Source organism: Microtus pennsylvanicus, chromosome 3, assembly GCF_037038515.1.
Source record: "Microtus pennsylvanicus isolate mMicPen1 chromosome 3, mMicPen1.hap1, whole genome shotgun sequence".
Classification (NCBI taxonomy): Eukaryota; Metazoa; Chordata; class Mammalia; order Rodentia; family Cricetidae; genus Microtus; species Microtus pennsylvanicus.
In genome coordinates, this window is record NC_134581.1 from 14,751,704 (window position 1) to 14,778,379 (window position 26,676).

Below are 26,676 nucleotides of genomic sequence, written 5' to 3' on the forward strand. Positions count from 1 at the left end.
TGAGGTCATATTCATTCATCTCTCTGGCCCTCTCCTCTCTCTGGGTGTGCATCTCCCAGCTTTCAAGGCAGTATGTTATGTAACCTTGCTCTCGTTCCTCAAACTCACAAATGGCCCTCTCTCGAAAAAAGGGGTGAGGGGCAGAAGGCTAACACAGTACGGATTGAATGCATGGGGTTTGGAGAATGTGTTTTGAATTCTGAATGATAGTGTAATTCCAGCACCCAGGAGGCAGAGGCTGGAGAAAGGTAAGTTCAAGATCAGCCTGGGCTTCACAGTGAGACCTGTCTCAAAGGAAAGAAAAAATACAAAAAAGAAAAAGCATCCTTGACCTTCAGCTTATAGTCAGCCCAGACCTCTAAATCTTTGAACCGCCTGTCATTCCTGAGTCCTAGCTGAAGAGGGAATCAGGGGAGCTGGAGTGGCCTACTCTCCCCTGAAAGCCTGCATCTAGGGAGCATGGGATGCATATACCATCAGACTTCAAGGTGGTTTTTTTTTTTCCTGTTTTCATTTCTTTTTAAGGCAAGGTCTCACTATGTATTTCTAGCTATCCTGGAACTATGTAGACCAAGCTGGCCTCAAATTCACAATGATTGTCCTGCCTTTGCTTCCCAAGTATTGGGACTAAGGGTGTGTGCCTTTTTCCTTTTTCTTTTTTTTAAAGTTAGGGTCTCACTATGCAGCCCCAACTGGCCTCAAACTAACAGCAATCCCACTGCCTCTGCTCCTGAGTCCGACCCCACCTAGCCTTCATTCATCTTTGTTTGGGCATGGTAGAAGCAGGCCTAATGGGACTTGGGAGAGCTGTCGGAAGGTTCAGCTGAGACAAGAATTTGACATCAGACCTTGGCTTCTCCATACCAAGTCTGTTTCTGCCAAGTTTTGATTCCCCCTGCCCTGCTCCAGAAGCTCTGCAGGCACACGGCAGACGTGGACCTTAGGTCTTTGCAAAGACGAGACTGGCACAATGGTAGGACTGCTGGGCAGGAGTGGTGACAGGGGAAGCCCAAAGCACCCTGCATGCCCTCTACCTGGGCTCCCGGCTCCCAGTAGACCACAGACCAGTGGCTCCTTGAGACCCCTGCATGTGGTCCAGGATATTTGAGATTACTATGTCTAGACAATTAGTTACTTGCTGCCAACGCCTAGGAGAAATCAAGAACCCAAGGACTGGAAGGCCTGTTGTCCAACTTCTCCTTAAGCTGTGTAGGGCTATGGGAAAACTTATGCCAATTGTACTTCTATGTAAGGATGGTAGAGATCCAGCCAGCATAAACCACGGAGACCTGGCTAATAAGCGTAGGGGAATATCTGTTTTTGATGATTGCAAGGTGCTGAACTGGGACTCCGGACAAAGCCAAACCATTGTGATGGCTTCAATGCAACCTACAGAGTGGGGACACGGACTGGGAGGTGACAGCACATGGAGGCTTCTGCAGGGTGGGAGTCTGCACGCTTAGAAAGAATGACAGCATCACTGTATACAATAAACAAAAAGATCTGTATTAGAACATTTACACTCAGGGAAGAAAGAGGTATCTGCATCATCAAATGTGGAATGTTGAAGAAATAGTTAAAATAAATAAAGACTCTGAGCACGGCTGGGGCTGGCTCAGGCTGGGGTTCACAGAGGCCACTGTCTATCAGCTCCAGGCTGCAGAGGCCACCACCTGGCCATACTGGCCTCCTCCCCAACAGCACAGCTGTAGGGGGACACAGAGAGTCTCTCAGGTACTGAAATAGCCAGCAAGCTCACTCCCCACTTTCCTCACTTATCTCTGTAACAATGTCTATCAGGCTCTGGAGCCCAAAGATATAGCCAGCATCCTGGCCCTCATGTACCACACTGTCCTCGCCGTACAGCCTGCAGGTGGTATGTGCAAAGTCGATCATGCGCACGTCCACTGAACTGGCACCAATGGGTTTGTAGGCATAGGCACCAGCAGACTCGTCAGCCGACTCTTCAGAGAGGTCTTCCAAGTCCTCAGCATCTGAGTCCAGGGTCACTTCTGGCCACTCTTTGCCATCATAAATGACGAGTAGGGAACTTGAATAGAAGCGGTAGGATTCCTGTCGCTCCAACACAGCCTTGAGCTCGGTTAGCTTCTTGAGCACAGGGCCTAGAAGCTCCCGGCGCAGGTACCGCCCATTGTGGAAGAACTGGAAAAGTGCCTCCTTAAAGCCCTGCACGGAAAGCTTCCTCCCATGGTATTTGTTCATGAACATGAGCTGCCCAGTGCCTGCCTGGTACACCTGTGGGAGAGATCAGCAAGTCGGGGTCAAAAGGCTTTTCAAGACCTCACCATTACATGAAGGAGGCTGATGGGACCTTGTGGCCTATAGTCACACAGGAGCGCTGTCTGATCAGCGCCCACCCAGACTATGCCCCATCACCTAGGATCTAGTCCACGCTATTCTGCAACTACATCAACAGAGGTGGCTTAATTTTATATCCTAGTATATGGATACACAGATATGGACTCGGACAGCCAGACTAGCCTCAGAGGGCTCAACAAGGTATAACACTTTCTTTTTTAACCAGAAAGCAATAGATTCAGGCAAGACCAAATGTGGATTTAAAAAAAAAATATAATTTGTGTGTGTGCATGTCTGTTCTGGAGATCAAATCCAGGGCCTTGTGTATGCAAAGCAAATATTCTACCATTGAGCTGTATCTTCAGCTCACTCAAATCTGCTTTGTTTAGGTTTTGGTACTGGGTACTGAAGCCACAGCCTCACGTGTGTTAGGTGCACACTCTATCACATGAGATGCAGCCCTACCAGATCTGTTGCTATTGTTTTAAATAAAGCACACCAGATGTATTTATTATGGGAAAGTGGGAAAAACTGACTGCGAGGAGTTTTAAATTTCCAAAGGAGAAAGACCCCAAATTTGAACTCTTCGGGGACAGCCATCGGACACCTGTAATCTTTGTTAGGAGGTGCACTCTCCTCACCTGCATGCCACACACACGCACACCGATGACCGCAGATGTGCTTTGCTGACATTTTCGAATCTGGTTGGCGGCTTTCTCCTCTGAAGCATCGTCGCCATGCTGACGTGTGCCCATCTTGAGGTCCAGGACACAAGGCACCTCATAGCGGGAAGTTAGGTTCTCCAGTAAGATAAATTCTGAGCAGTTAAGGATAATACCTCAAACGGCAAGTGTTTGCACGTAATGACTACCAAAGCCTAAGTCCACAGGACACCCCATTCATTGGCTATGCTGTCTTCCACAGAGGGAGCTCAGAGCTGAGGAGAGACCTCAGAGGTCCCCTTGAACTGCCAGGGAACTAGATAAATAACAGTAGCCAGTATCTGAACTCAACACAGGCCTAGGGCTCTCAGCCAAGAGATACTCATACTATGTCTGTGTATCTGTGCATCTATACTGGACCATGCATGTGAGCACACACCAAGAGAGGGTGACTGCTTTAGATTCCCAGAGCTGGAGTCACAGGCTGTTATGAGCCACCTGAGTTGGATGCTTGTACTGAGAACCACAAAGATTATATATATACACAATCGGCTATATATTTACCGATTTATTGAAGGGTGCTGCTGAGAACAGATTCACGAGATCAAGGAAGCTGGGAGCCAGCCACACGCTGCTTCACACTGCCTGGCTCCGGTCTTCACAGCCCAAGAGAGTATAGGACTTCTCTCACTCCTTTTAAGAGATCACATCTGCAGGCAAGAAGCCACGTCTTAAGGCTGGTACCCAATGCTATTGGCAGAATGAATTCCCACAGCAGATGCTGGGAACTGATTTAATGGTCTCCAACAGCAGTGTGAGTTCTTTCCAGCTCAGACTTCATTCATTCATTCATTCATTCATTCATTCATTCATTCATTCGGTTCTGTGAGATAGGATTTCTCCGTCTAACAGTTCCAGCTGTCCTGGAACTTGCTTCTAATCCAACTCTGGCAAAGTACTTCTACCACTGCTGCAAGATCAGGATCGTAAATTCTCTTTGGTCATTTTCTAAAGATACTTTTCATTGTGCAAAAACATCTGTCACAGTCATTCTGACATAAATATGCTGCTGTTTATACAATGTATGTGTCTAAAACTTATGTTTTCACAAACTCAAAGAATTCTTGTGAGTTCCAGGGAGCTGAATTGAAAGACCCACTTTAAACAGGTTGGATACTGCCCTCTCAATTTCCTGGTCCTAAAAAATTTTTTCTTCCTAAACTTAACTTTGTCCTCTGCTCTACCAACAACTTGCCAGTCCAAGAGACACCAGACAGTTCCACCCCACAAATCCTGGACAGGAGTAAAGCGACCAGCTACCCTAGGATGTGACCAGCACCCAGTTTTCTCAGGCCTCCAAAGAAAGACTTCGACACCCACAAATAAGCAGGAAGCAGTCCTGAGAACCTGCCGTCCCAATCCCCTAAATCTGCCATGCCTAACTTCCCGCCTTTTTATTGTAAGAGAAAGGCAGGAACGTTGTAATTTGCTGGTGTGGCCAGTCACCTGGGCACCCTGTCCCTTTAAGAGACAAGCCCTGCCTACTCCCAATCTCCCCCCCAACCTTTGGGGCAAGTAGAGCTCCTGCCTCCTGCCTCTCCACCCCCTTTCTCCCCTCCCTCCATAACCTCCATAACCCCTTACTCTTATGCCATTCCAATACCCACTAAAGAAACTCTACACAAGCTCTCTCTGCATACCGTTATCTGTTTGTCTCCCACCAGCCAAGGGACTGCGAAGCCTCAGGTAACTTGCCACAGCCCCTCGTGGGACCAGCCTCGGGTCACCCATGTTATGAATGATAAGTTATTCCAAACATCTGGTAAATAAAGAAAAATGAGCATTTAATCTCTTCCCAACTGTACCTTAAGATTATTCTTTGTAAAATTCCAGTCAATGACTAACAAAATTAGGAAGCCATCTAATGAAAAAGGTGGCTCAAAATCAATGACTGAAAAATAAAGCTAAACATCATGTTTCTCAATGGACAATACCATTTTTAAGGATTCTTGCTTGTAGCCCTAGAATTGAACCTGCATCAGATCAAGTCTTTAGATCTAGTTATCAGCCTATTGGAAAGAGAGGAGTGGGTCATATGTACAAGATACCATAGGGATGTACTAAGTAAAATCCAGACCATGGAAAACTCCACGCCTTTCTAATATGCACATGCATGTATCAGTGCAAAAGAAATCCAGATGTCCGGTACCTTATTCTATCACTTCTTACATCTTGAGACAAGTTTATTCACTGAACCTGGAGCTCACTAATTGGCTAACCCAAATGGTGAGCAAGTTCCAGGGGTCTTCCTGTCTCTGCCCCACATCAATGGGGCTACAGACCTGAGCAGTCATGCTCAGATCTGTGGGTGTTGGGATTCAAACCCTGGTCTCCACGCTTGCAGACAAAGCCCTATCTCTAATCACCTGAGACATCGCCCTATCACTGATCCTTGTTTATTCTGACAGGAAATCTCCAAGAAGAAAAAAATGGGTGTAATATATTAAGTCTCCAACACTTCAATCCAACACCACCCATGAACTTTATACAGATCTTCCCTCAAACAGACCAACAATAAAAACACGTTTACTGACACAATTTGGGAAATAACATGAAATAGGCATTTTCTTCTTTCCTTTTTCTTTCTTTTTTTTTTCTTTTGAGACAGAGTTTCTCTGTGCAACCCTGGCTGTCCTGGAACTCTCTCTGTAAACTAAGCTGGCCTCGAACTCAGAGATCCACTTGCCACTGCCCTCCCTCCTCACCTCGAATGATGGATTAAAGATGTGCTGACCAGCATGTCCAGCAAAATAGTTATTTTATATAAAAGAATTACTATTTTTGAGAAGTAAAATAGTATTAATGTTAAAATATCCTTTTCTTAAAAAGTATCTTTGTGGCTGTGTTTGTACATGCTCATGCATGTAGGTGCACGTGCGAAGAGCAGAAGTTACTGACACGCTTGTCTTCCTCAATCACTTTGCACATTTCTTTTTTGAGACGGGTACTTAATGATTCAGCTAGCGTGTCTGGCTAATGAGCTCCAGGGATCTTCCTGTCTCTTTCCCACTACTGGGATTACAGTCCAGCTGTTGTTATATGGATGCCGGACTCAAACTGGTCCTCATATCTTTACCTTTTATGGATATATAATCGGGTAAAAACAGATAAAATCATGTATATCAGACTTGCTTCAGAATCAAATTCAGGGGGGGGGGGAACTGTTTAAGCAAGGGTAGGTGACATAAATTAACTCAGTGGTAAGGTTTGTTTAGCCTGCACAAGGCCCTGTACCTAAAAAAAAAAAGTCAGTTTCCACCTGTCTCCAGGGTCTAGCCTGATAACTATAGATAGACTTTACTCATCAAAGAAGCTTTTCTTTGAAGGCTACAACAGTCAAAATGCAGAGTTGTGGCGCCCAGTCCCAATGGATACAACTACAAAACAACTCTGGCCCCTAAGTCTAAGGGAACATTGCAGAACGGGGCAGAAAGACCGTAAGAGTCAGAAGATTAGGGAATTTGATGTGAGACTGTCTCCCAGCAATGTCGAAAGCCACACCTATCAAGTTTCACCAACACGACTGCCAAACATGAGCAGAACAAGGACAGCAACACTAGACACAGTAAAGAGAACACAGCAAAGCCCACAAGGTCTCAGTGCTACACAAAGACGCACAGGTGAGTGAGGCATGCTGAGAGTGAAACAGTCTTCTCCAGGAAAGCGCACACCAACTGTTGTCCAATACCAAATGGCCAGCCCTGAAACTATACATAGAAGTAAAATTCTACAGACCGAGCAGATTATATTTAGGAATATGTGTATATACATACATGTATGTAACAAAACAATTAAGAAAAACACGGGTCAATAATAGGAAAGATAGCAAAGAGGAGGATATGGGAGGGTTTGGAGGGAAGAAGGGGAAGGGGGAGACGATGTAATTATAATCTCAAAAACAAAAGAACTTTAAAAATGTCAACTTTAATCCCAGCACTTGGGAGGCAGAGGCAGGCGGATCTCTGTGAGTTCGAGGCCAGCCTGGTCTACAAGAGCTAGTTCCAGGACAGGCACCAAAGCTACAGAGAAATCCTGTCTCGAAAAACCAAAATAAATAAATAAAATAAAATAAAAATGTCAGCTGCGGGGCACTGGGTATGTGCAGGAGACCGATTCAAATAGGTTAACGTCTAATTCTGAGTGATAAGCACTTAGGAACTCAATTTTAACATTTCTTTCCTAGTAAAGGTTAAGAAAATTCTCAGGAATTTCAATTCATAAAATTAAAAAAACAAAACCAAAGAGACCCTGGGCGTGGGCAGCGAGGTTGTTTAGTGGGTCACATGAGGGAGAGAACGGACTTGTGCAAACTGTTCTCAGATCTTTATACACATTGTGTCCCCAATCCCTGCCAAATCCAACCCTGGATTAGACTCCCAGAACTGCACAAAACAAAGAAAATCTGAGGCCAGGGAATGAGAGTTTAGTGGTTTGTACGGCAGACTGGTGAACGGGGACTGAAACACCCAGGCAAAGGTTCTCAGAGGTCTGTTGGGCTCCTTTACTTAGACTCTGAGACAGGTTCTATTTGCAAGGGAGATGGCAGAACCCATCAACCCAGGGTTATCCTGGGCACAACTCTAATGTGGAAATTAATCAGAGCTAACATGAAACCAAACCAGGCCCATTAGATGGCTCAGTGAGTTCAATCTTTGGAACCTCTTGGTGGAAGGAGAGAACGGACTCCTGAAAGTTGTCATCTGACCTCACATATGATGCTGTGGTGTGTGCGGAAGCATACACAGCCTCACCCCAAAATAGAACACATCAGGCAGGGGTAGTGGCAGACACCTGTAATCCCAGCAACTAGAAAAGAGTGCTCTAGTCCAGTGGGGCTATACAGAGACCTGCTATCGTACAACAACCAATTCCCCAAGTTCTCTCTTAGAACCCTCGTTGCTGCTTCTCTTCGTTTCCCGAGTAGAAATGCCTTATGACAAAGGATACTGTACTGGTTCCGATGCTTCGCGTTCTCCTTCATCCTCTGTAACTGTTGTTGGTGACATTTCATGCTCCAAGGGTTATAGTGTTTAAGCTGGGAACTTATATTTCCTTTTTTTTCTACACTGTAGTATAAGACTTCAGATTTCTTTAGCAACTCAAATTCTTCTTCTAACTTATGACTATAAAGAAATAAGGATTCAATAAATCATAATGTATTATCAAAATTAAATATGAAAGAATATTGAAGCTTTCTAGAGTGATGGATATTTATTTGCTATGGTTAAAATATACAGTCTACCCAAACTCATCAGATATTTAAATGGGTGCATTTTATCATGTATCTGCTTGTAGAAAGTTGATTAAAAATTTAGTTTTTAATTTGCTACTCTATAGCAAGATGTAACAATGGTCTTTCCCCCCAGCTTATGAGGCAGACAGTCTTTATTCCCCCTTTCCAGGCAATAGACCCCTGGCCTATGGTACATGCAGTCTCCTGATTCCAAGACCAGGGAGACGCGAAGTGAAACTGCACTGGGATCGGTTCATCTACCTGACCACACCACACACACTTTACATTTTTATAAGTTCTGCCAACCTGTCCTGCCCACACGGGTCCTCACGTTAGCAGAAGCTAACTGATGCCTTTGTCCCCACCATCAGCAAGCAGCCTGAGGCAAAGCAATGGCTCAGTCTGCCTGTGGCCACGCACAAAGCAGCTATGGAAGGAATGAGTCAATCCTTTATAGCTGCCATTCAGCTGTTTATGCAAAATGGCATGACTTAACCCAGAGCCAATCAGAGACAGCAGGCATGTGGGACCAGCAGTGAACTTCCTACACACAGGTCCACCAGGAGCTCCTAGCTGCATGGAACCAGACTCTAACCAAGGCCCCAACACATCCTCTCAGCTTTACCCACCTCTTCATCTTCTCCTCTTTCCGGTGCTGGCGCACCCATTCCTTGGGACTCTTTTCTGTTTCTAGGACATGATGCTTTTTGTTTGTCCATCTTAGCAGCTTACTTTTTGGTTCACAGTCTGAATTGTCTACAATGTCCACAGCTCCATGGTCCCCCTTTAGTGGATATGCTATTAAACACAAGTTTCTGTCTTCATCTTCCTCAAAGCGCACTGACACCACACCTGAAAGGGGGTGAGGAGCAGAAGGGACTTTTATTTCCACAGAAAAAAGCATTCTAGATAACATGATTGTAACATTTGTTTTGTTTCTTACCCTGTTCCTTAGTCTCTATGTTGCCAGAGGCCCCAAACTCATCTGCAAACCTAACAAATATCAAAACAGCTAGAAAAAAGTGACACCAGACAGACAAGCAATTAGGGAGCAGACATGGCCGAGAGACTTCCTCTCTAATGCACTCAACAAGGGAAGGCAAGGGCCAAAGAATTACAAGACACATTTTTCCATCATTAAAAATGTTTATTATTTTTTATGTAACTCTTCTAATCCTGAGAGAGACACGAAAACATCACCCTATGTATCTCATAAGAAATGTATGTCCTCCACAGAAACTCCGACGGCCTGGAGGCTTGCTTTAAAGCAGAGCCCAAGTGCAGGGGAATGCGCTGAAGGGGAGGGACAACTGGGTGAGCAAAGCAAAGGAGAGCAGCAAACAAACCACACAACACAGACACCCTGGCCAAGGCTTCTCTAGCACCCTGCAAGGGTGGCGAGCCAAGCCTTCTGTCCTTCTCAGTTATGCTTTTATTGGTTTTTGTCATTTGTGTCACAAAAGAACAAAATGAACACCAGCAGATGAGGGGGCAGGAACACAGACACATGGTAGCCTTGAAAGCAGCTCTCCCTTCTGAGTCTCTAGGACCTGCCATGTGTAATTAGACAGTCTCTGAGGAAGGGGCTGCCAGGTGGGAGCATTTCAGCGGTGCCGACGAGCGCCTTACAGCCGACTGGCTGAACAACTTTCCTCTAGGCCTCTCTGCCCCACGATCACTCAATCTGCTCAGTCCTTGCTGCCCGCCCGCTTGCTTGCTGCAGGGAAAATGCATGCTCAGAGAGAGACGACACTTCTGAGGTGGCCCCCAGCTCTGGGCGCACAGGAGCCGAGGGGGGTATCAGGGGACCACACTTCCCTGTGGGCATAAGGAAGGACCAAGGGGATAAAAACGGGGCAGGGGTGGTCAGCTAACAAGGGAACTTTGGCTTTGTCCTGAAAAAAATAACAGAAAAGGACCAAGTGAGGGTCCCCAACACCCCCAGTCCCGCCACATGCATTTCCAAGTAGAAAGGAAACCCAGTCCATCCTGTCTTTAAAGAACAGGAGAATCTAAATTCTTCTGGCCTTTTTTATATCTGGTAATACATATTTAAAATTATTTCTTAATAAGTTCTCTTCTGATTTATAAAAGGCTCCCCCTCCTCCCCAGGAAAGAACACACCATGCTGGTGACTGACGTTCCCTTGAAGTACATCATTATAAAAAGAGAAGAAAAAGTCACTACGTGTGAATCAAAGGGTTGCCTTCACACAGCAATTCTGGGGACATTCCGTAATAGCAAAGGACTCGAGCTAATCAGCACAATCCTCCCACTCCTGCATTCCATCTGACTCAACCCTGCTCCCAGCCTACCTAATCACCAAGGCTTCTGGTTTCCTGGAGGACAAAAAGCAGGCAGCAAGAATTCTGGGTAAAATCCTCCTAAAGTCTTCCAGAATTGTCCCCACATGGGGACTATGGGTTACCTTGAGCAGGAGACACCTGAACATGAAAAATAACTATACTTCCACCAAAAATAATCTCAAAGCAAATCCAGAAAACAAAACAATTGAGCAATCTTCCCAGGGCTTGAAAACTGAGGGTGTGAGGTGCTGGGCTGAGGGCCAAGAGGAGAAGGAGAAGGGAAAACAAAAGGGTAAACAAACGGAAGGGAATGAGGGCTCCCAGGACTGCTGCCAGGGCCTTCACTGCCCAAGTGCCTTACATCTTAGCAGCCTGGCGACCCCGCTAGCAGCTGGGGGCTCACCTTTGTACTGAGGAGTGAATTTGCGCATCTCAGCTGGGAGGGTCTCGTAGAACTGATGCTCCCTAGGAACCAGGGGCTTGCACAGGGTTGTCTCGTTGAATCGGAGAACACATGAGTGCCCCCCAACCTGGTGGACAAAGGGCTCCAGCAGGACGCCCTTGGTTCGGGGCTCCACGTCCATGGTCCTGAAGGCTGGGCTCATCCTCCGGACACAGGCAGCGGGAAGGAAGGGGAGGCAGCGGGGTCCAGCGGCCAGCGCGTCCTCCGTCTACTGTCTGTCCTTGGTACGTCTGTCTGTTTGTTCTCTGCTCCTAGGTTTGTACAGGCCAGGACACTCTGGCGGAAGCAAACACAATGATGACATGAGGTTTGGAAGTAGCCTGAGAACAGCCTTTCAGTCAGTCCTGGGCCTTCTCAGCAGGAAGACAAACAGCCTGAGCTCACACAGGGCTCCGCCCACACTGCCTACCCTTGCCGGCCTCCTTCCAGAAGAGACAAACATTGGAAGAGGGCGGGAGAGTAGGGGCGGGGCAGATACTGGTGGGCAAAGAATGAGCTCTAGGGGCCCCTAAACCACCAAAGCATTAGAAAGCCACGACAACAAGCAAAACACAAAGCCACGATGGCGTAAAAGTACAATTTCCAACACAGTATTCAGATAAAACCTTACCATTTTCTAATTAAGGTTGTCACACTTAAAGGTAAAATGGTGCCTTAGGTACTTCGCTAATTATATTTTTATAAAATAGATTTCAATATAGGGAAAACCAACATACGCATTGTTTAATAAGAACTACTCCTTCAGGGTGTCCACAAATACTGTCCCTTGCCAAAAGCCAAAGCCAAGCCCCATTAACCTTATTAGCAATGGAGCTCTGAACCCGCTTTAATGATTAACGTCTGTATCTAAAAACAACTGATTGAAGCTGGCTAACTCCATTTAAAAAGACACAGAGTGTTCTAGGTCACCAACTATTTTTATCAGTTCCATCCTGATCACCAAAAGCTGAGGCACACCTTTAAACTAAACTTGTGCTCCTGGGGCTGTCAGGTCTCTCTCTCAGCCTGGTCCACACAGCCTGGTACTTAGATCTGATTGGGCACACACTGTGTGTGCTCAGGTCAAGCTGGTTGGGTTTCCCAGGTGTAGCTTCAGATGCAGGCATCCTCACTCGGCTCTACTGCACCACCTTTCAGTGACTGCTGGGGATCTTACTGGTGAGAACTACCTCCGTTTCAGGATTTTCCCTGGAAAGAGGAGTAAGGAGGAAGAGCCTGCTGCCAATGTGCCGGCTGCTCTTCACCATGGGTAAAGCACCCACTATGATGCAGGCTTGCTAATGGTCTTCTTACTTGGCTCTCATGATACTCTGTATGAGACAGACTCTTATAAATTAATAATGGGAGGTTAGGAAACACCCGAAGCTAGTGTCCATTCAGAGCTAAAGCTCCCAAGTGAACCCCAGACTGCTGGATGTCCCAATACAACCGCCAATACAACCTAAAGTCTCAGGTCCTCCCTCCTGCTCAGGTCTAATATTTCTATGGTTCCAATAGAAAAAGCCATGTCTGCTATGCCTCGGCACCCAAGTTCTTTCTCTGTTTTTTTTGGTGGTTTGTTGTTGTTGTTTGTCTTTCGAGACAGGATTTCTCTGTGTCTCTGGCTATCCTGGAACTAGCTCTGTAGACCAGGTTGGCCTCCTGAATGCGGGGATTAAAGGCGTGTGCAGCTCCACCCGGCTCTCAAAGACTTCCTGAGAAAGCAATACCAAAGGAAGGCTAATGACTCGCGGTCAGCCTGCCAGTACCACACGGGTCAGGCACCATACTTACTAAACTAAGTACAACATGCTCCCCAATGCCCAGGCCTTGGAAACAAATTCCAAAGTATTCGTCAAGATATAAGACTACCTTTGCTCTAAGAGCAATACAAGGCAGCAAGCAGGCCCCACAAGTCGGGAGGCTGGGGTAGAAAGACTGCCACAAATTCAAGGCCAGTCTAAACTAAACAGTTTCAATTCCCTTGAAACCATTTTTTTTTTCTAAAAAGAGATGGCTCAACACTGGCGGCAGAAGCCCAACACATAAGCCTAAGACCTGAATTTGTCCCAAGGAGCCACATAACAGAAGAAGGAGAGAACATACCCCACAGAATTATTCTCTGAACGTCACATCTCTGATCATACAAATATACATCACACACACTAGAATAATAGTTTTTAAAGCCCACACAAAGGACTTGAGTAGTAACCAAGTTAAGCTGAGCACTTGAGTACAATCCCCGGAATCCACAACTGACCGAAACAACGAACGTGGTGAATCATGCTTGTAATCCCAGTGCTGGGGAAACTCAGACAGGAAGATTCTTGGGGTTCATTGGTCAGACAGCCTGGCCTTAGCAGAGCGCTCCAGGACCAGAAGCCCTGCCTTGAAAAACCAAGGTGGACAATTCTTGAGGAGTAAGACTGACCTGCACCTGGACACCTAGACACACATAGGTATCCATACAAACACATGCATGCACGTGTGGCCTGAGTGTACACACACACACACACACACACACTGCATACTACTTCTTAAATGCATTCAACTAAGAAGAAGAGTATCTTCCCAGGTATCTCGCTCATCTACCCTCTAATGAAAAATTTCCAGTGGTTCCACACCATCTCTGTACAGTGTGGTCCATGATGTGGACAGAGGCTGGCAGGCCAAACAAGACTACTTCCTCCTAGGTCTAAGTGTGCAGTAGCTGTTAGCCATAACACGGCAACTTTGTCACTCCCCCCCCCCCCCCAGAGTCTCACTGTAGCTTTGGCTGTCCGGAAGCTCACTCCACCACAGAGATTCTCCTGCCTCTGCTTCCCAAGTGCTGGATTAAAGGCGTGCACCACAATGGCTAAATTCTCCTTGAAGTTCACACACAGCGACGCTCCCAGGATAGCGTAGGGAAAATAAGGCTCATTCTTACCTGAGCCAAGTCTGAGGACAGAAAACTCCCACTGTGAGGTGGAACTAGAAAACTGGTGAGACAGTGGTGGAGTGGAGCCAGCCTCTGTGCCGCTCCCCTGCGTGGGGAGACTAACCCTCGGCTCCCTTCCTTCTTTGGGGATCATTTTTTGATCTGTAAAATGAGATTTTGAGTAGGACCTCTGTTTTTCCAGGTGTAGTCAAACAAGTGAGTAGTAACCAGTAGCTTTTTTGTTTTTTTTTCTTATATAAAAACTAAGGTAAGTTTTGTTCTGTAATTCTTTTGCTTCGATTATGTTTAACTTTGCAACATAAATTTAAGAATGATGTCACTGTGCAACAGGTCTCACCTTTAGAAAGTAAGAGAAAGGTGCATCTATCCTAAGTACCCTTGTACTTCCGCAAGCATCAGCTTTCTCCCTGGACACCTCAGAAGAAAGAAAAGCCCCCAAACACCTGCTCTCAGCTCCACATGCAGTTTGAATAGGATGTTACTAATTTTTTCCTCGAATAAAGCAGAGTCTTGCTTTATAACCTGAAACTTTCAGCAATCTGCCTCTGAAATGTGATTACAGCCATGTGTCACTGTGGCTAGCCTGTCAGTAATTTATAAACATCCAAAGACTAAGGTTCATTTTTTTCAGGAGCCCTGGATTAGCAATGGTTGCTGTGAAGCTTTTGCAATCTGGAGACAACGACAACCTACAGCACCCCAGATTCAGACTTAGCAGCTGGCTTAGCTCTCCACACTGGCTACCAGTTGTTCATGAAACTACAAGTAAAAGTAGAATATGACCCATCCTAGAGCAGGCAGACAATGCTCTGCACAGCCCACCCTAAGATCAATTAACTGTCAGTTTAAGGATCTGCGGAACCAGTGCTTTCGTTTGTTGTTTTCCCCAGTGCTGTAAGCTAAACACCTGTGACTAAAGCCCCTGGGCTCTTAGCTCACTAGTCCAGAATTTACTTAATGAGACAACAAATGGGACCCACAGGCGCCACTTACTCTGCCTCAAGAAAAGCCCCAGGGTCAGGGAGTCACCAGGGATTGTGTGAAGAACCACAGCCAAAAGGCACAAAACAACCCTTTCCACTCAAATCTCCACAGCAGCCCGAGGGCACCACTTACATCTGCTTAGCTACACAGCGGGCCAGCCAGTGGCTCTCCTACCAGGAGTACAAAGCTACACAAACCACAGAGACAGGCTGAAGCAGAGGCCAGGCTTGACTGAGGCCCCAAAAACTTCACGGTTGATAATGTTTTACATTGTGGCTTCAAGGGTATGGGACTGGGATAAATATGCCAAGAACTCATCAAATCATAGCCTTAAAATCGCCTTACTGGGGCTGGAGAGATGGCTCCATGGCTCACAATGACATACAGTGGAATCTGATGCCCTCTTCCCACATAAAGCTGTACATGCAGAGCAGGGCGGTGTGGTGCACACCTTTAATTCCAACATTCGGGAGGCAGGGCAGGCTCCAAAGCTACAGAGAAACTCTGTCTCAAAACGCCCCCCCCCGCCAAGCTGTACATGCAGATAGAGCACTCATGTATATAAAATAAATCTGTAAAAACTCGCCTCACTTTGAGCATCTCCATCACGTGCCAAGGTCAGCCTAGTTACTATCTTGGTCAAAATTAAGTCATCTTCCTAGCTTTTCTACTTATGTTTTTTTTTTTTTTTTTTGAGACACCCTAACCACATAGTCCAGCCTAACTCATAACCCTAGATTCCCAAGTACTAGGATTATGGTCATGTGGATAATGCCTGGTTCAATCTCTTCCTCCCTTCTTTTTCAGACAAGAGTTTGCCTGGTAGTCCAGGATGGACCTATTTCTGAGCCTCAGCCTTTTTCCTTAAAGACTTTAAAAAACTACATTAATTCAGTAATTCATCTGTTCACTCATCATGAACACGTGGGTGCAGTACAGGGTGTGCGGAGGTCAGGAGGCACTTTTGGGAGCCAGTCTTCTATTCCAATAAGTGCTGCGCTCTGCGGACTGAACTCAAGTTGTCAGGAATGGCTCGCGCCTTCAGACTGGTGTGTGCCTGTCAAGATGTCGCCTAGGCTAGCTCTGAGCTCACAATCCTTAGAATACCTTAGCCAGGGTCAGAAATATATGCCACCACATCCACTTTGTAACTCATTACACAGGGGTCACATATTGTGAGTTTCCTAACCACTATCTCCACAGTCACACTGGAGTCTTGAGAGTGAGACATAACATGAGTGGGCTCGGATGATCTGCGGCATTCCCGAGCCACTCGTTCTAAACTGCTGCCGTCTCAGCCACACGCACCGTCTCAGCCACACGCACCGTCTCAGCCACACTCACCAATGCACCGTGCTTTGTTTTCTCTTCCTAATTACCACACAACACACCATGTTTTTATATTGCCTGTCTCCTTTTCTCACCTCTGCTTGAAAACAAGTTCAATGAAGAAAGTTTTTTTTTTGTTTTTGTTTTTAGACAGGGTCTCCCTGTACAGTCTGGGTTGGTCTAGCACTCACTATACAGACCAGGCTGGTCTTGAACTCATAAGGATCTGCCTGCATATGCCTACCAGAGTGTTAGGATCAAATGTTTGTGCCACGACGTACAGCATTTAAATTTTTTATTTTATTTTATATGTATGAGTTGCTTGTGTGTGCATGTGTTGGTGTGCTGTGTGTCTGTGCATCACATGCAAGCACACAAGGCACAAGAGGGTGCTAGCTTTTCTGTAACTAGAGGGTTGTGAGCACTACAGAGGTGTTTACCCTTGAATCTTCAGAATACAAAATAACCAAACAAAAAAACCCCACCAGCATAGAATAGGTGCTCCACAGAGCTCCTCAGCTCACTACTATGTTATGGCTACCTACGGTCACAGGTCACACCACATCATGGCTATCTATGGTCATAGGTCACACTACGTCATGGCTACCTACTGTCACAGATCATCAGGATGCAAAAGGCCTCCACTGAGCGTACCATCTAACTTACACCAATCCTAAATACAATTGTTCTTTGTTTTTTTGTTTTGTTTTTTGGGTTTTTTTTGGGGGGGTGGGGAGTGTCTCAAAACAAAAAGCTATATAATCTCTATTGTTTAAACTATAAGGACTTACAGAGAGTACTAGATGCAAGGGTATAGTGGCACACACCTCTCTAATCCTCTCAGAAAGTGAAGGCAGGAAGATCTAGGGTCAGGGTTCAGCCTGAGAGTGAGTGGACCAGCCTGAGCTACCATGGCAAAACTCTACCTCAGGAAAAAATATAAAAGAAGCCAGGCGGTGGTGGCGCACGCCTTTAATCCCAGCACTTGGGAGACGGAGGCAGGCAGATCTCTGTGAGTTCGAGGCCAGCCTGGTCTACAAGAGCTAGTTCCAGGACAGGAACCAAAAGCTACGGAGAAACCCTGTCTCAAAAAATCCAAAAAAAAAAAAAAAAAAAAAAAAAAAAAAGAGTTTGGGGCTGGAGAGATGGCTCAGTGGTTAAGAGCACTTGCTGCTTTTCCAAGAGGGTCTGAGTTCAATTCCCAGCAACCACATGGTGGCTCTCAACCATCTGTAATGAGATCTGGCACCCTCTGGCGTGTGTACATACATGGAGGTAGAATGTTGTATACATAATGAATAAATAAATCTTTAAAAAAAAAGAAAAAATATAAAAGAGAGAGAAATAGAAGGAAGGAGGATGGGGGTGAAGAGAGGAGCAGGAAAGGATGGAGAGAGAGAGAGGAAGGCAGAACTGGTAGGTATACAGATTGTGACGTAAGCTGTTACGTCACAATCAACTGTCCATTTAAAATTTTGAAATTGAGCTGTTAAGATGGTTAAGTGTGGGGCTGGAGAGGTGGTTCCACAGTTAAGAGCAGTGGCTACTCTTCTAGAGAACCCGGGTTTGATCCCCAGCACCCACGTCAGCCACAACTGTTTGTAACACCAATCTCAAGGGACTGACACACTCTTCTGGCTTCCTCATGCATCATATATGCATGTGGTGCACAGATAAACATGCAGGCAGAACACCCATACACATAAAAAATTCTTTAAAAAAAAGGTAAAGGTGCTCACAACTGAGTGTGACCACCTAGGAGAGAACTGACCCCATAAGTTGTCTTCTGACCTCCTTGAAACATCCTCCAATTCTGAGCACATGTTACTTTTAGCACCTAGAGAGAAGCCGTGATGGCGTATTTCCAAAACTGACACATAACCAAAGACGGCTGCACAGCAGCTCCTGGAGGTTTTTAACCCACCCACAACCAACACTGGCATGGCACATACTCTGGGCCTAAGAACTTCACTCCATATGGGAGACCTGGAGAAATGACCCACACGTTCACAGGTGAAGATTATGGCCCAACACAGCCCCTAAAGTGTATTAAGGCAAGAATGGTCAGAGGAGAAAAACAAAAACAACTTTTCAACTTCTAATAATAACGAAATATAAATGACTTTAACAGAAATGAGAGGTACTGGGGGTTCTTTCTTTGAAACAGAATCTCCTGTAGCCCAGACTGGCCTTGAACTTGCTACGTAGTTGAGGATGACTCTGACCATCTAAGCCTCCTAAGTCTACCTCCTAAGTGCTGTGATTGTGGGTGAGCACTACCACACTCAGATTAGGTGAAGCCGGGGACTGAATTCAGGGGTTAGCACACTTCTAGTAGAGCTACACTCCCAGCCATTTTTTTTTTTTCCGAAACAAGAGTCTCCCTCCATCACCCAGGCTGGCCTTCAAATCATCATTCTCTTGCTGAGCAGTGGTGAGCCTTTAGTCCTAGTGCTCGGGAGGCAGAGGCAGGCGGATCTCGGATCTCTGTGAGTTCAAGGCCAGACTGGGCTACAGAGTAAGTTCTGGGACAGCCAGGGGTGTTACACAGAGAAACCCTGTCTTGAACCACCCCCCACCCCACCCCACCCATGGAAAAAAGAACCACCAGCCTCCTGCTTTGACCTCCTGAGGGCTGAGATTACAGGCCTGAACCACCGCTAACGCCTGTTTATCAAGCACTTAATGTTTACACGGCTCCTCCATTCTTACAATCCTCTCAGACAGGTACTGATTATTGTCCTTACAGGTGTGGACAAGAGGCACTTATCATCCAGGCCTCATTACAGAAAAACAACAGGTACCTGGATCTCTAAGAGCAGTAGAAGGAGCCTACCCTGAGCGGAGTCACAGCTTCCTGGCTGGCTCTTAGGTCTCCCTTACGGCTACTATAGCAGGTACTGCACCTCCCAGAGCACAGAGACCAGACACAAGAGCCCTGGACAGACTTCACCTCTGGACTCCAACAGCAGGCATTCATTTTTAGCATAAAAAACATTTTATACAAGTTTATTTCTTTGTTTAAAAAAAGTGTACATATATACACACAAGTGTCTGTGCCTACGCATGGAAGCTAGAGGGTGGCCGTGCAAACCTCCTCACAAAACAGACACTCTGGTGGAGTACAGGACATCCATCCCCTGCCCCTTCCCTCACTGGATGCGTGGACAAGTTCAAGAGTTGGTGGCACTGTTCTGCATTAGAATGGAACAGAGGCAGAGCCTGCAAATCCCCAGTGTATCCCATAAGATAAAACTGTGAGCTCTCGCTGGGCGGTGGCGGCGCACGCCTTTAAGCCCAGTACTCGGGAGGCAGAAGCAGGCGGATCTCTGTGAGTTTGATGAGGCCAGCCTGGTCTACAGAGCGAGTTCCAGGACAGGCTCCAAAACTACACCGAGAAACCCTGTCTCAAAGAAACAAAACAACAACAACAACAAAAACCAAAACCTGAGAGCTCTGATAGCTCTCTACTCGAGTGAGACTCGGGGTAAGTCCCTACTTAGGAAACTGCAAGAAGGTACCACAGCACAGCACAGAGGCACTAAACAAAGGTACAGCAGAACAGAGACTGGCAAACTTAGAATTAGATTAATTTAAGGTAAATGTCGCTGCAGTCTTAGCGCTAACATCTGTGTAAAGACGATCCAAGACTGGGGCAGAGAAGAACAGCGGTAGCCAGTGCAGTGGCGCACGCCTGTAGTTCCAGCACCAAAAGGCTGCAGATCTCTTGCGTGAGACTCCATCTCAGAAACTAAAGTGTTGGGTGTGGTGGCGCATGGCAGGCAGATCTAAGTTCACCCTGACTGGCCTCGAGTTCCAGGCCAGCCATGGTGGCACAGTAAGATCCTGTTTCAAAAAAAACCCAAAAGTTCTTTGTTCAGCTATGTTAGAAAACTACTGTCTTGAGCAAACTACTTCGAAAAATAAAATAAATTAAAACTTAAAATGTGAGTAGGGAGGACAGTTAGAGAAAACATTGCTATCTAATGTTCACTTTATACTTGGGAAACAACAGTCTATTACTCTTATAAGCAGAAAAGGGTGATGTACTATTTGTGCATTTCCCAAGGGAGCTGAGACAAGTGCCTGCAGCCCACGGGGCAGCACTTTTTTGTGTGTGCAGCTGTAGATTGGAAAGGCTGTTGGCCCCAAAGCAGCCCCAGCTAGAAGAGAAATGCAAAGCTCAAGACAAGGCCTGGTACTGTGAGCTAGTATGAATGGAGGGGTTTAAGATAGAGTGAAATGGCCCAGAGAGCTGAAGCTGTATCATAGGGTCAGCAGTGGGAAGGGAGAGTCCGCTCGCTCATAACCCCTGCCTTGTAAGATCTAGCCCAGACTAACGCCATAAGTTTCTGTCCACGAAATGAAGATGCAGTTTTGCTTTCTGGTCTATAACACGTTTTATTCCATCAACACAAGCTTTAGTCAACAATTTCCTTTTCTTCCTTTTCTTGTCCCTTTATATCTGATACAGAGTCTTGTTATATAACACAGGTTGGCCTTCAACTCAAGGCAATCCTCCTGTCTCAGCCCCCCAAGTGTTAAGATTATAGGGGTGTTATATCTGGCTTTAGACCTTTTTTTAAAAAAATTATTTATTTATTAAAGATTTCTGTCTCTTCCCCGGCTTTAGACCATTTTTATTTATTTATTTTTTTGATTTTTCCAGACAGGGTTTCTCCGTAGCTTTTGGTTCCTGTCCTGGAACTAGCTCTTGTAGACCAGGCTGGCCTCGAACTCACAGAGATCCACCTGCCTCTGCCTCCCGAGTGCTGGGATTAAAGGCGTGCGCCACCACCGCCCGGCTTAGACCATTTTTAAATGAGTGGTAAGATTAATGGATACATAAACACTAAATATTTTCTCATTTGCTCAACTGTGAATTTCTATGTATTAAAAAAAAAAGTGAGTGAAAAATTTTGTAAACCTTCCATGACAGACAGCAGACAGAAAAAGATGGCCCTGATGGCACAGCCACGTAATCCCAGCTCCTTAGGAGGCTGAGGCAAGAGGACAGCAAACTCAAGGTATGTCAGGATACAGGGCAAGTTCAAGACCAGTTAGCGTAATTTGCAGTGTCTTTACTCAAGGGGAGGGGGGTAGCTCAGGGTCAGCATACTTGTTGAGCATGCACCAGGCCCTGGAGCCACCCCTAAAAAGGAAAGAAGAAAACAGGAGAAAGAAACCTTGGCTGATTTCAACTACCCACAGGAGCTCTGACAGCAGACACTGGAGCGCAATCTCCAGACACAGAGATTCAAGAAACCTGAAGCCTGACATTCACCAGCCCAGAGTAAGATGATTAGGAGACACTTGACAGGAACAAAATGGAAAACAGGGCTGAAGCGTGCACCACGGAGAGCCCAGCACAGTGACGCTGACAGCAGCTGGAGCTGTTGGCATTTTCGCCTTTGTGAAAAAGTTTCTGAGGTGCTCATCACTTTGGCAGTAGTTCTTTTTGGCGAGCATTTAATAACAAGGCAGGGCTTTCTCTATTGTAATTCACATTTTACTACCTGTTCTGACCTAGAAACTGGATTTCGGATATATAATCATCCCTACCATTTCAGCCTGAACTAAGTTTCATATTCGTGGCAAAAGAACAAAACTCAGGCTTCAGTGAGATGGCTCAGGGGGTAAAGGTGCTTGCTGCACAAGCCTGGCAACTGGAAGTCGATCCTCAAAACCCATGTACACAAAGAGAAAAAGAACCAATTCCAGAGTTGTTCTCTAGCCTCCATAAGTACTCCCTCCCTCCCTTCCCCCACACACGTACAATAATAATAGATTTTTAATGGTTTTAAAGATGTAGATCTCTCTATACTACCGAGGCTGTGCTTGAACTTACAGTCCTTTTTGGAATTACAAGTCTGCGGCACTGCTAGGCACAGAGCTCATTTCTCAATACACCTTGGCGGTTCTTTCCAGCTTCTTCACAGGGAGGATTAATAAGAGTGACTTCAAATCCAGCTACTTACCACAGCCTAAGGTCTCAAACACGAGGAATGATGAATAAAAACCAGAAACTCTACGACACAGGTGCTTCGTAAACAAATCAATAGAAAAATGGAACAAGCACATATAAATTAAGAAACTAAAGCGTTGCTGGGCGGTGGTGGTGCACGCCTTTAATCCCAGCACTCGGGAGGCAGAGGCAGGTAGATCTCTGTGATTTTAGGGCTTCTTCTATTGTAATTCACATTTTACTACCTGTTGGTATGGTACTGTAGATACATAGCTAACCTTATTTTCTCCTTGTTTTGAGACATTGTAGCACAGGCTGTTCTAGAATTTGTGATCCTATGCCTCAGTTTTTTGCATGTGAAGAGTCACTCAAACCCAGCACTTCTTGTCTTCAGAGATATGAGCTAAAATATGTATAAGCAAAATAACATTTCTAGGGGCTAAGGTGATCACTCAAGAGCAGTTTCAAAAGGCCCTGGACCTAACATTCAGCAAAGCAAAGCAAGAAACAACAAAAATATTTATGGATATGTACCCTCCTAAATCAGGCTTTCTTCTTTTTCCCCCTTCTTTAACGAGTGAGGCTGGGGGCTGGAGAGATGGCTCAGTGGTAAGCACACTGGCTGCTCTTCCAGAGGTCCTGAGTTCAGTTCCCAGCACCCACACAGCAGCTCACAACAGTCACATGAGATCTCATGCCTTCTTCTGGTGTACATATATGTAGACAACCCTCCCTAAAAATAAGGTAAGGCTCACAACTGTAATCCCAGATTTTGGGAGGCAGAAGAGGTAGGCAGATCTGAATTTGAGGCCAGCCTGCCTGGTGTACAAAGTGAGTCCCACGACAGACTACACAAAGAAGAAACAAGGGGGCTGGAGAGATGGCTCAGAGGTTAGGAGCATTGCCTGCTCTTCCAAAGGTTCTGAGTTCAATTCCCAGCAACCACATGGTGGCTCACAACCATCTGTAATGAGGTCTGGTGCCCTCTTCTGGCCTGCAGACATACACACAGAATATTGTATACATAATAAATAAATATTTAAAAAAAAAAAAACAGGGCTGGGCGATGGTGGCTCACGCCTTTAATCCCAGCACTCGGGAGGCAGAGGCAGGTGGATTTCTGTGAGTTCGAGGCCAGCCTGGTCTACAAGAGCTAGTTCCAGGACAGGAACCAAAAGCTACGGAGAAACCGTGTCTCGAAAATAAAAAAAAAAACAAAAAAACAAAAAAAAAAACAAACAAACAAAGAAGAAACAAGACAAGCTAACTATAGTGGCTCATGTGTATAATCTCAACATCTCATTAAGCATCTAGAGGCTAAGGCAGGAGGGTTGCTATAAATTCTAGGCCAGTCTGGGTTATTATGTGAGGCCTTCTTAAAAAAACAAACAAATGAAGAGTTAAGTAAAAAAAAAACACAATGTGAGCTAGCAAGAGGTCTGTGTGGATATAATACATAGCATTCAGTTACCTGAGTTTTGGTTTGGGTTAGTTTTTCTTTTTGATTTTTGAGACTGGTCTCTCAGTGTGGGCCTGAGTAATCCAGTCTTGGAACTCAAGGCAAACTACTGCCTCAGCCTCCCAGAAACAGGAGGCCAGGTGTGAGCCACAATCAGCTGAATCAGGTGATGAGTGACAAATTAAAGCCACATACACATCATCTCTGTAAATGATGTTTTTCTTCAAACTTTTTGATGAACTCTCAATTCAATTTTTTGGGAAAGGGACATTTTCTTACCAACACGATATACTTCATGATACACACAACTTGTTATTTTCATTATACACAAAAAGACAAACTACAATTTTAAAAAATAAAAATGTTAGCCGAGCGGTGGTGGCGCACGCCTTTAATCCCAGCACTCAGGAGGCAGAGGCAGGCGGAGCTCTGTGAGTTCGAGGCCAGCCTGGTCTACAAGAGCTAGTTCCAGCCGGGCGGTGGTGGCGCACGCCTTTAATCCCAGCACTTGGGAGGCAGAGGCAGGCGGATCTCTGTGAGTTCGAGACCAGCCTGGTCTACAAGAACTAGTTCCAGGACAGGCTCCAAAACCACAGAGAAACCCTGTCTCGAAAAACCAAAAAAAAAACAAACAAAAAAAAAAGAGCTAGTTCCAGGACAGGAACCAAAAAGCTATGGAGAAACCCTGTCTCGAAAATCAAAAAAAAAAAAAAAAAAGTTTTAAAACGTAATCATATTAAAGTAATTTCTAATTGCTTTCTACTGTAAAAAAAATGTGGTAAGTTTATAAGATAATCATCCATGACATAAACTAATTGCCTTTGCCCGAGGTGGGGGCAAACGCCTCTTACCCTGGCACACTGGAGGGCAGGGGCAGGTCGATCTATGAACTCAAGGTCAGCCTGCTCTACACAGTGAGTTCCAGGCCAGCCAGGGCTACCTAAAGAGACCCTGCCTCAAACAAACAAACAACTCTTCCTTTAAAGGTAAATTCTTCCCCAGTGCGTCTCTTTATGAGCCAACAGTGGAAAATTTTCACCTTAACAAGCTGGCCCAAGGATGCTGCAGCCCATCCTTGTTGCCTAGATACCAGTGACATCTCTGGGGCTTACAGGAGGCCCTGACCTTCTCGGCAAAGGAGCCTAAGATTCATCAGTCAGTGATTACTCCCTCTGGCATATTCCAATGTTCAGATACTTGGTTGTATAGACCAAAATCTGTCTCTCCCCAGTAAACTCCAAAGCACAACAGAAGTCTATTACATATAATAAACAGGTTTCTACAATTATAACAGATCTAGTCCACTTACACACTTGAATTTTATTCTTAAAAATATCTGAATGTAGGCAAAGGCAAACCAGTCTGAGTTTAATCAACTTGACTCACCCCCCCCCAAAATTCAAGAGGCAATCATGTCAAGTGTAACTATTCATTTGATATTTCTATCTGTGACAGCGGTTGAAATTAAAACAAAACCCTGCAATTATACATTCTCCATGGCAACAACTTAGTAAATAAGCATCTTCCTTCTCTCAAGATGTCATGCTGGGAGAAAACCCTTTCGTCTGCAACATTTTGGATAAGTTAAAACTTTCAGTATTCTTTTTCCTTTTGGGTCTCTCTATATTTTGATCATATTCACCCCTTGACCCCCTCTTACCCTCCTCCCACTTCCTCTAGACCCTTTCAGTACTTTTCCTCAAAACTATTCGAAATTATTTTCTTCTTGCTCTATGAACATTTTGCTGACAAAATGTTTATTTACAAGCGATGACTAGCTCTATTTCCTTTGGCATGTAAGAGCACTAGATTTCACTAGTTCCTACATTTTCACTCATTTTTCTGCTAGTATAGCTTTCTTGATTTAAAATCCTAAAACAAGACAAGTCATCAGGAAGGATGCAGAAGACAGATCAAATATGAAAGAAATAAATATTCCCACTCGTGGCAGAAACATCAGTATATTAAAAAAAAAGGCATCTTCTGATCCATTTTAATGTCTTAAAAAAAAAAGTAAGGTTGGATGCGCAGATCTCCCCGCCCCCTAATCCAAGACGAGGTGACTGGCACAACTGACGTTCAATACCCAAAATGGCTGCACGTCTGCGGGCCCAGGTAACAGTACCTGAGGATCAGGGCTGACCCCTTCATCCAAAGATAGAGACCCCATCCTCAATGATGTGGGAGGTGGCGGCCGGGGGACCTCAATGAAACAAGAGATCCTGCCGCCCCCCGGTGACCGCTTCAAACACAGAGAAAGATCCTGTCGTCGTCCCCTACTCCCCTGTTCCAGCAGACCCCCTCCAGAGCCATCCGCTCACTGGGGACGCTAGCATCCCCCACGACCAGATGACACAATGCCCCCTGCAAACCGGGGGAGACCGCTTCACAATGACAGCTAGAGAACCCCCTCTCCAAACGATCTGCAAGCCCCCAGCGATCAGCAAGCCCGTCCGCTAACAGCACCGAAAACCACCTCCCTAAAGACCCGGGGCGACAGGGTCACGGGCCCGGCGGGGCGGGCGTTACCTGCGGCCACAGCCCAGTCCCGCGACGCTTCCGTCCTATTGTTTCTCTTCCACCAAAATGGCTGCGGCAGCGCTCAGCCCCGCCCCCAGAGCCTCGCTCCCGGCGCCCCTCGCTATTGGCTCGCACCCGAAGCCGCGCAAGCGGACTGGGCCGCCTGAAAGACTCTGTTGCTAAGGCGCCGGGATTCGCTTCGGGGGCTTCCGGAATGGGCGGGGGAGGGGCCGTGCAGGCAGGGGGCGGAGCGTTGTCCTGGTGAGGAGGGTGGCCAGTCTGTGGCGTAGTTGAAGTAACTGATGGGCTGTGTGCCAATGGGTCCATTGCCGGATGCCCAGGATACGTGTAGATGAACAGGCAGTCCTGGTTTGCCCTGCACTGGGAAGATTCCTAGGATACAGGAATGTCAAGGCCAATCAATATTCATTCTGTGACAAACCGCAAAGCTGGTCA

At 45.9% G+C, this 26,676-nt stretch overlaps 1 protein-coding gene and 1 long non-coding RNA gene across 2 annotated transcripts in view; one reads left to right on the forward strand and one right to left on the reverse strand.

The window, feature by feature from the left end:
- The window catches only part of LOC142845543 (uncharacterized), a 227,149-nt gene that overhangs the window by 184,298 nt on the left and 16,175 nt on the right, over positions 1 to 26,676 (forward strand). The window lies entirely within an intron of this gene.
- Positions 1,486 to 26,374, reverse strand: Ip6k2 (inositol hexakisphosphate kinase 2). The gene is made up of 6 exons (XM_075964491.1): positions 26,230 to 26,374; positions 10,984 to 11,319; positions 8,904 to 9,126; positions 7,989 to 8,164; positions 2,961 to 3,136; positions 1,486 to 2,256 (listed from the first exon to the last, which is right to left on the reverse strand). The coding sequence occupies exons 2-6, from the start codon at positions 11,183 to 11,185 to the stop codon at positions 1,756 to 1,758; spliced, it is 1,278 nt and encodes a 425-aa protein (XP_075820606.1). The 5' UTR covers positions 11,186 to 11,319; positions 26,230 to 26,374; the 3' UTR covers positions 1,486 to 1,755.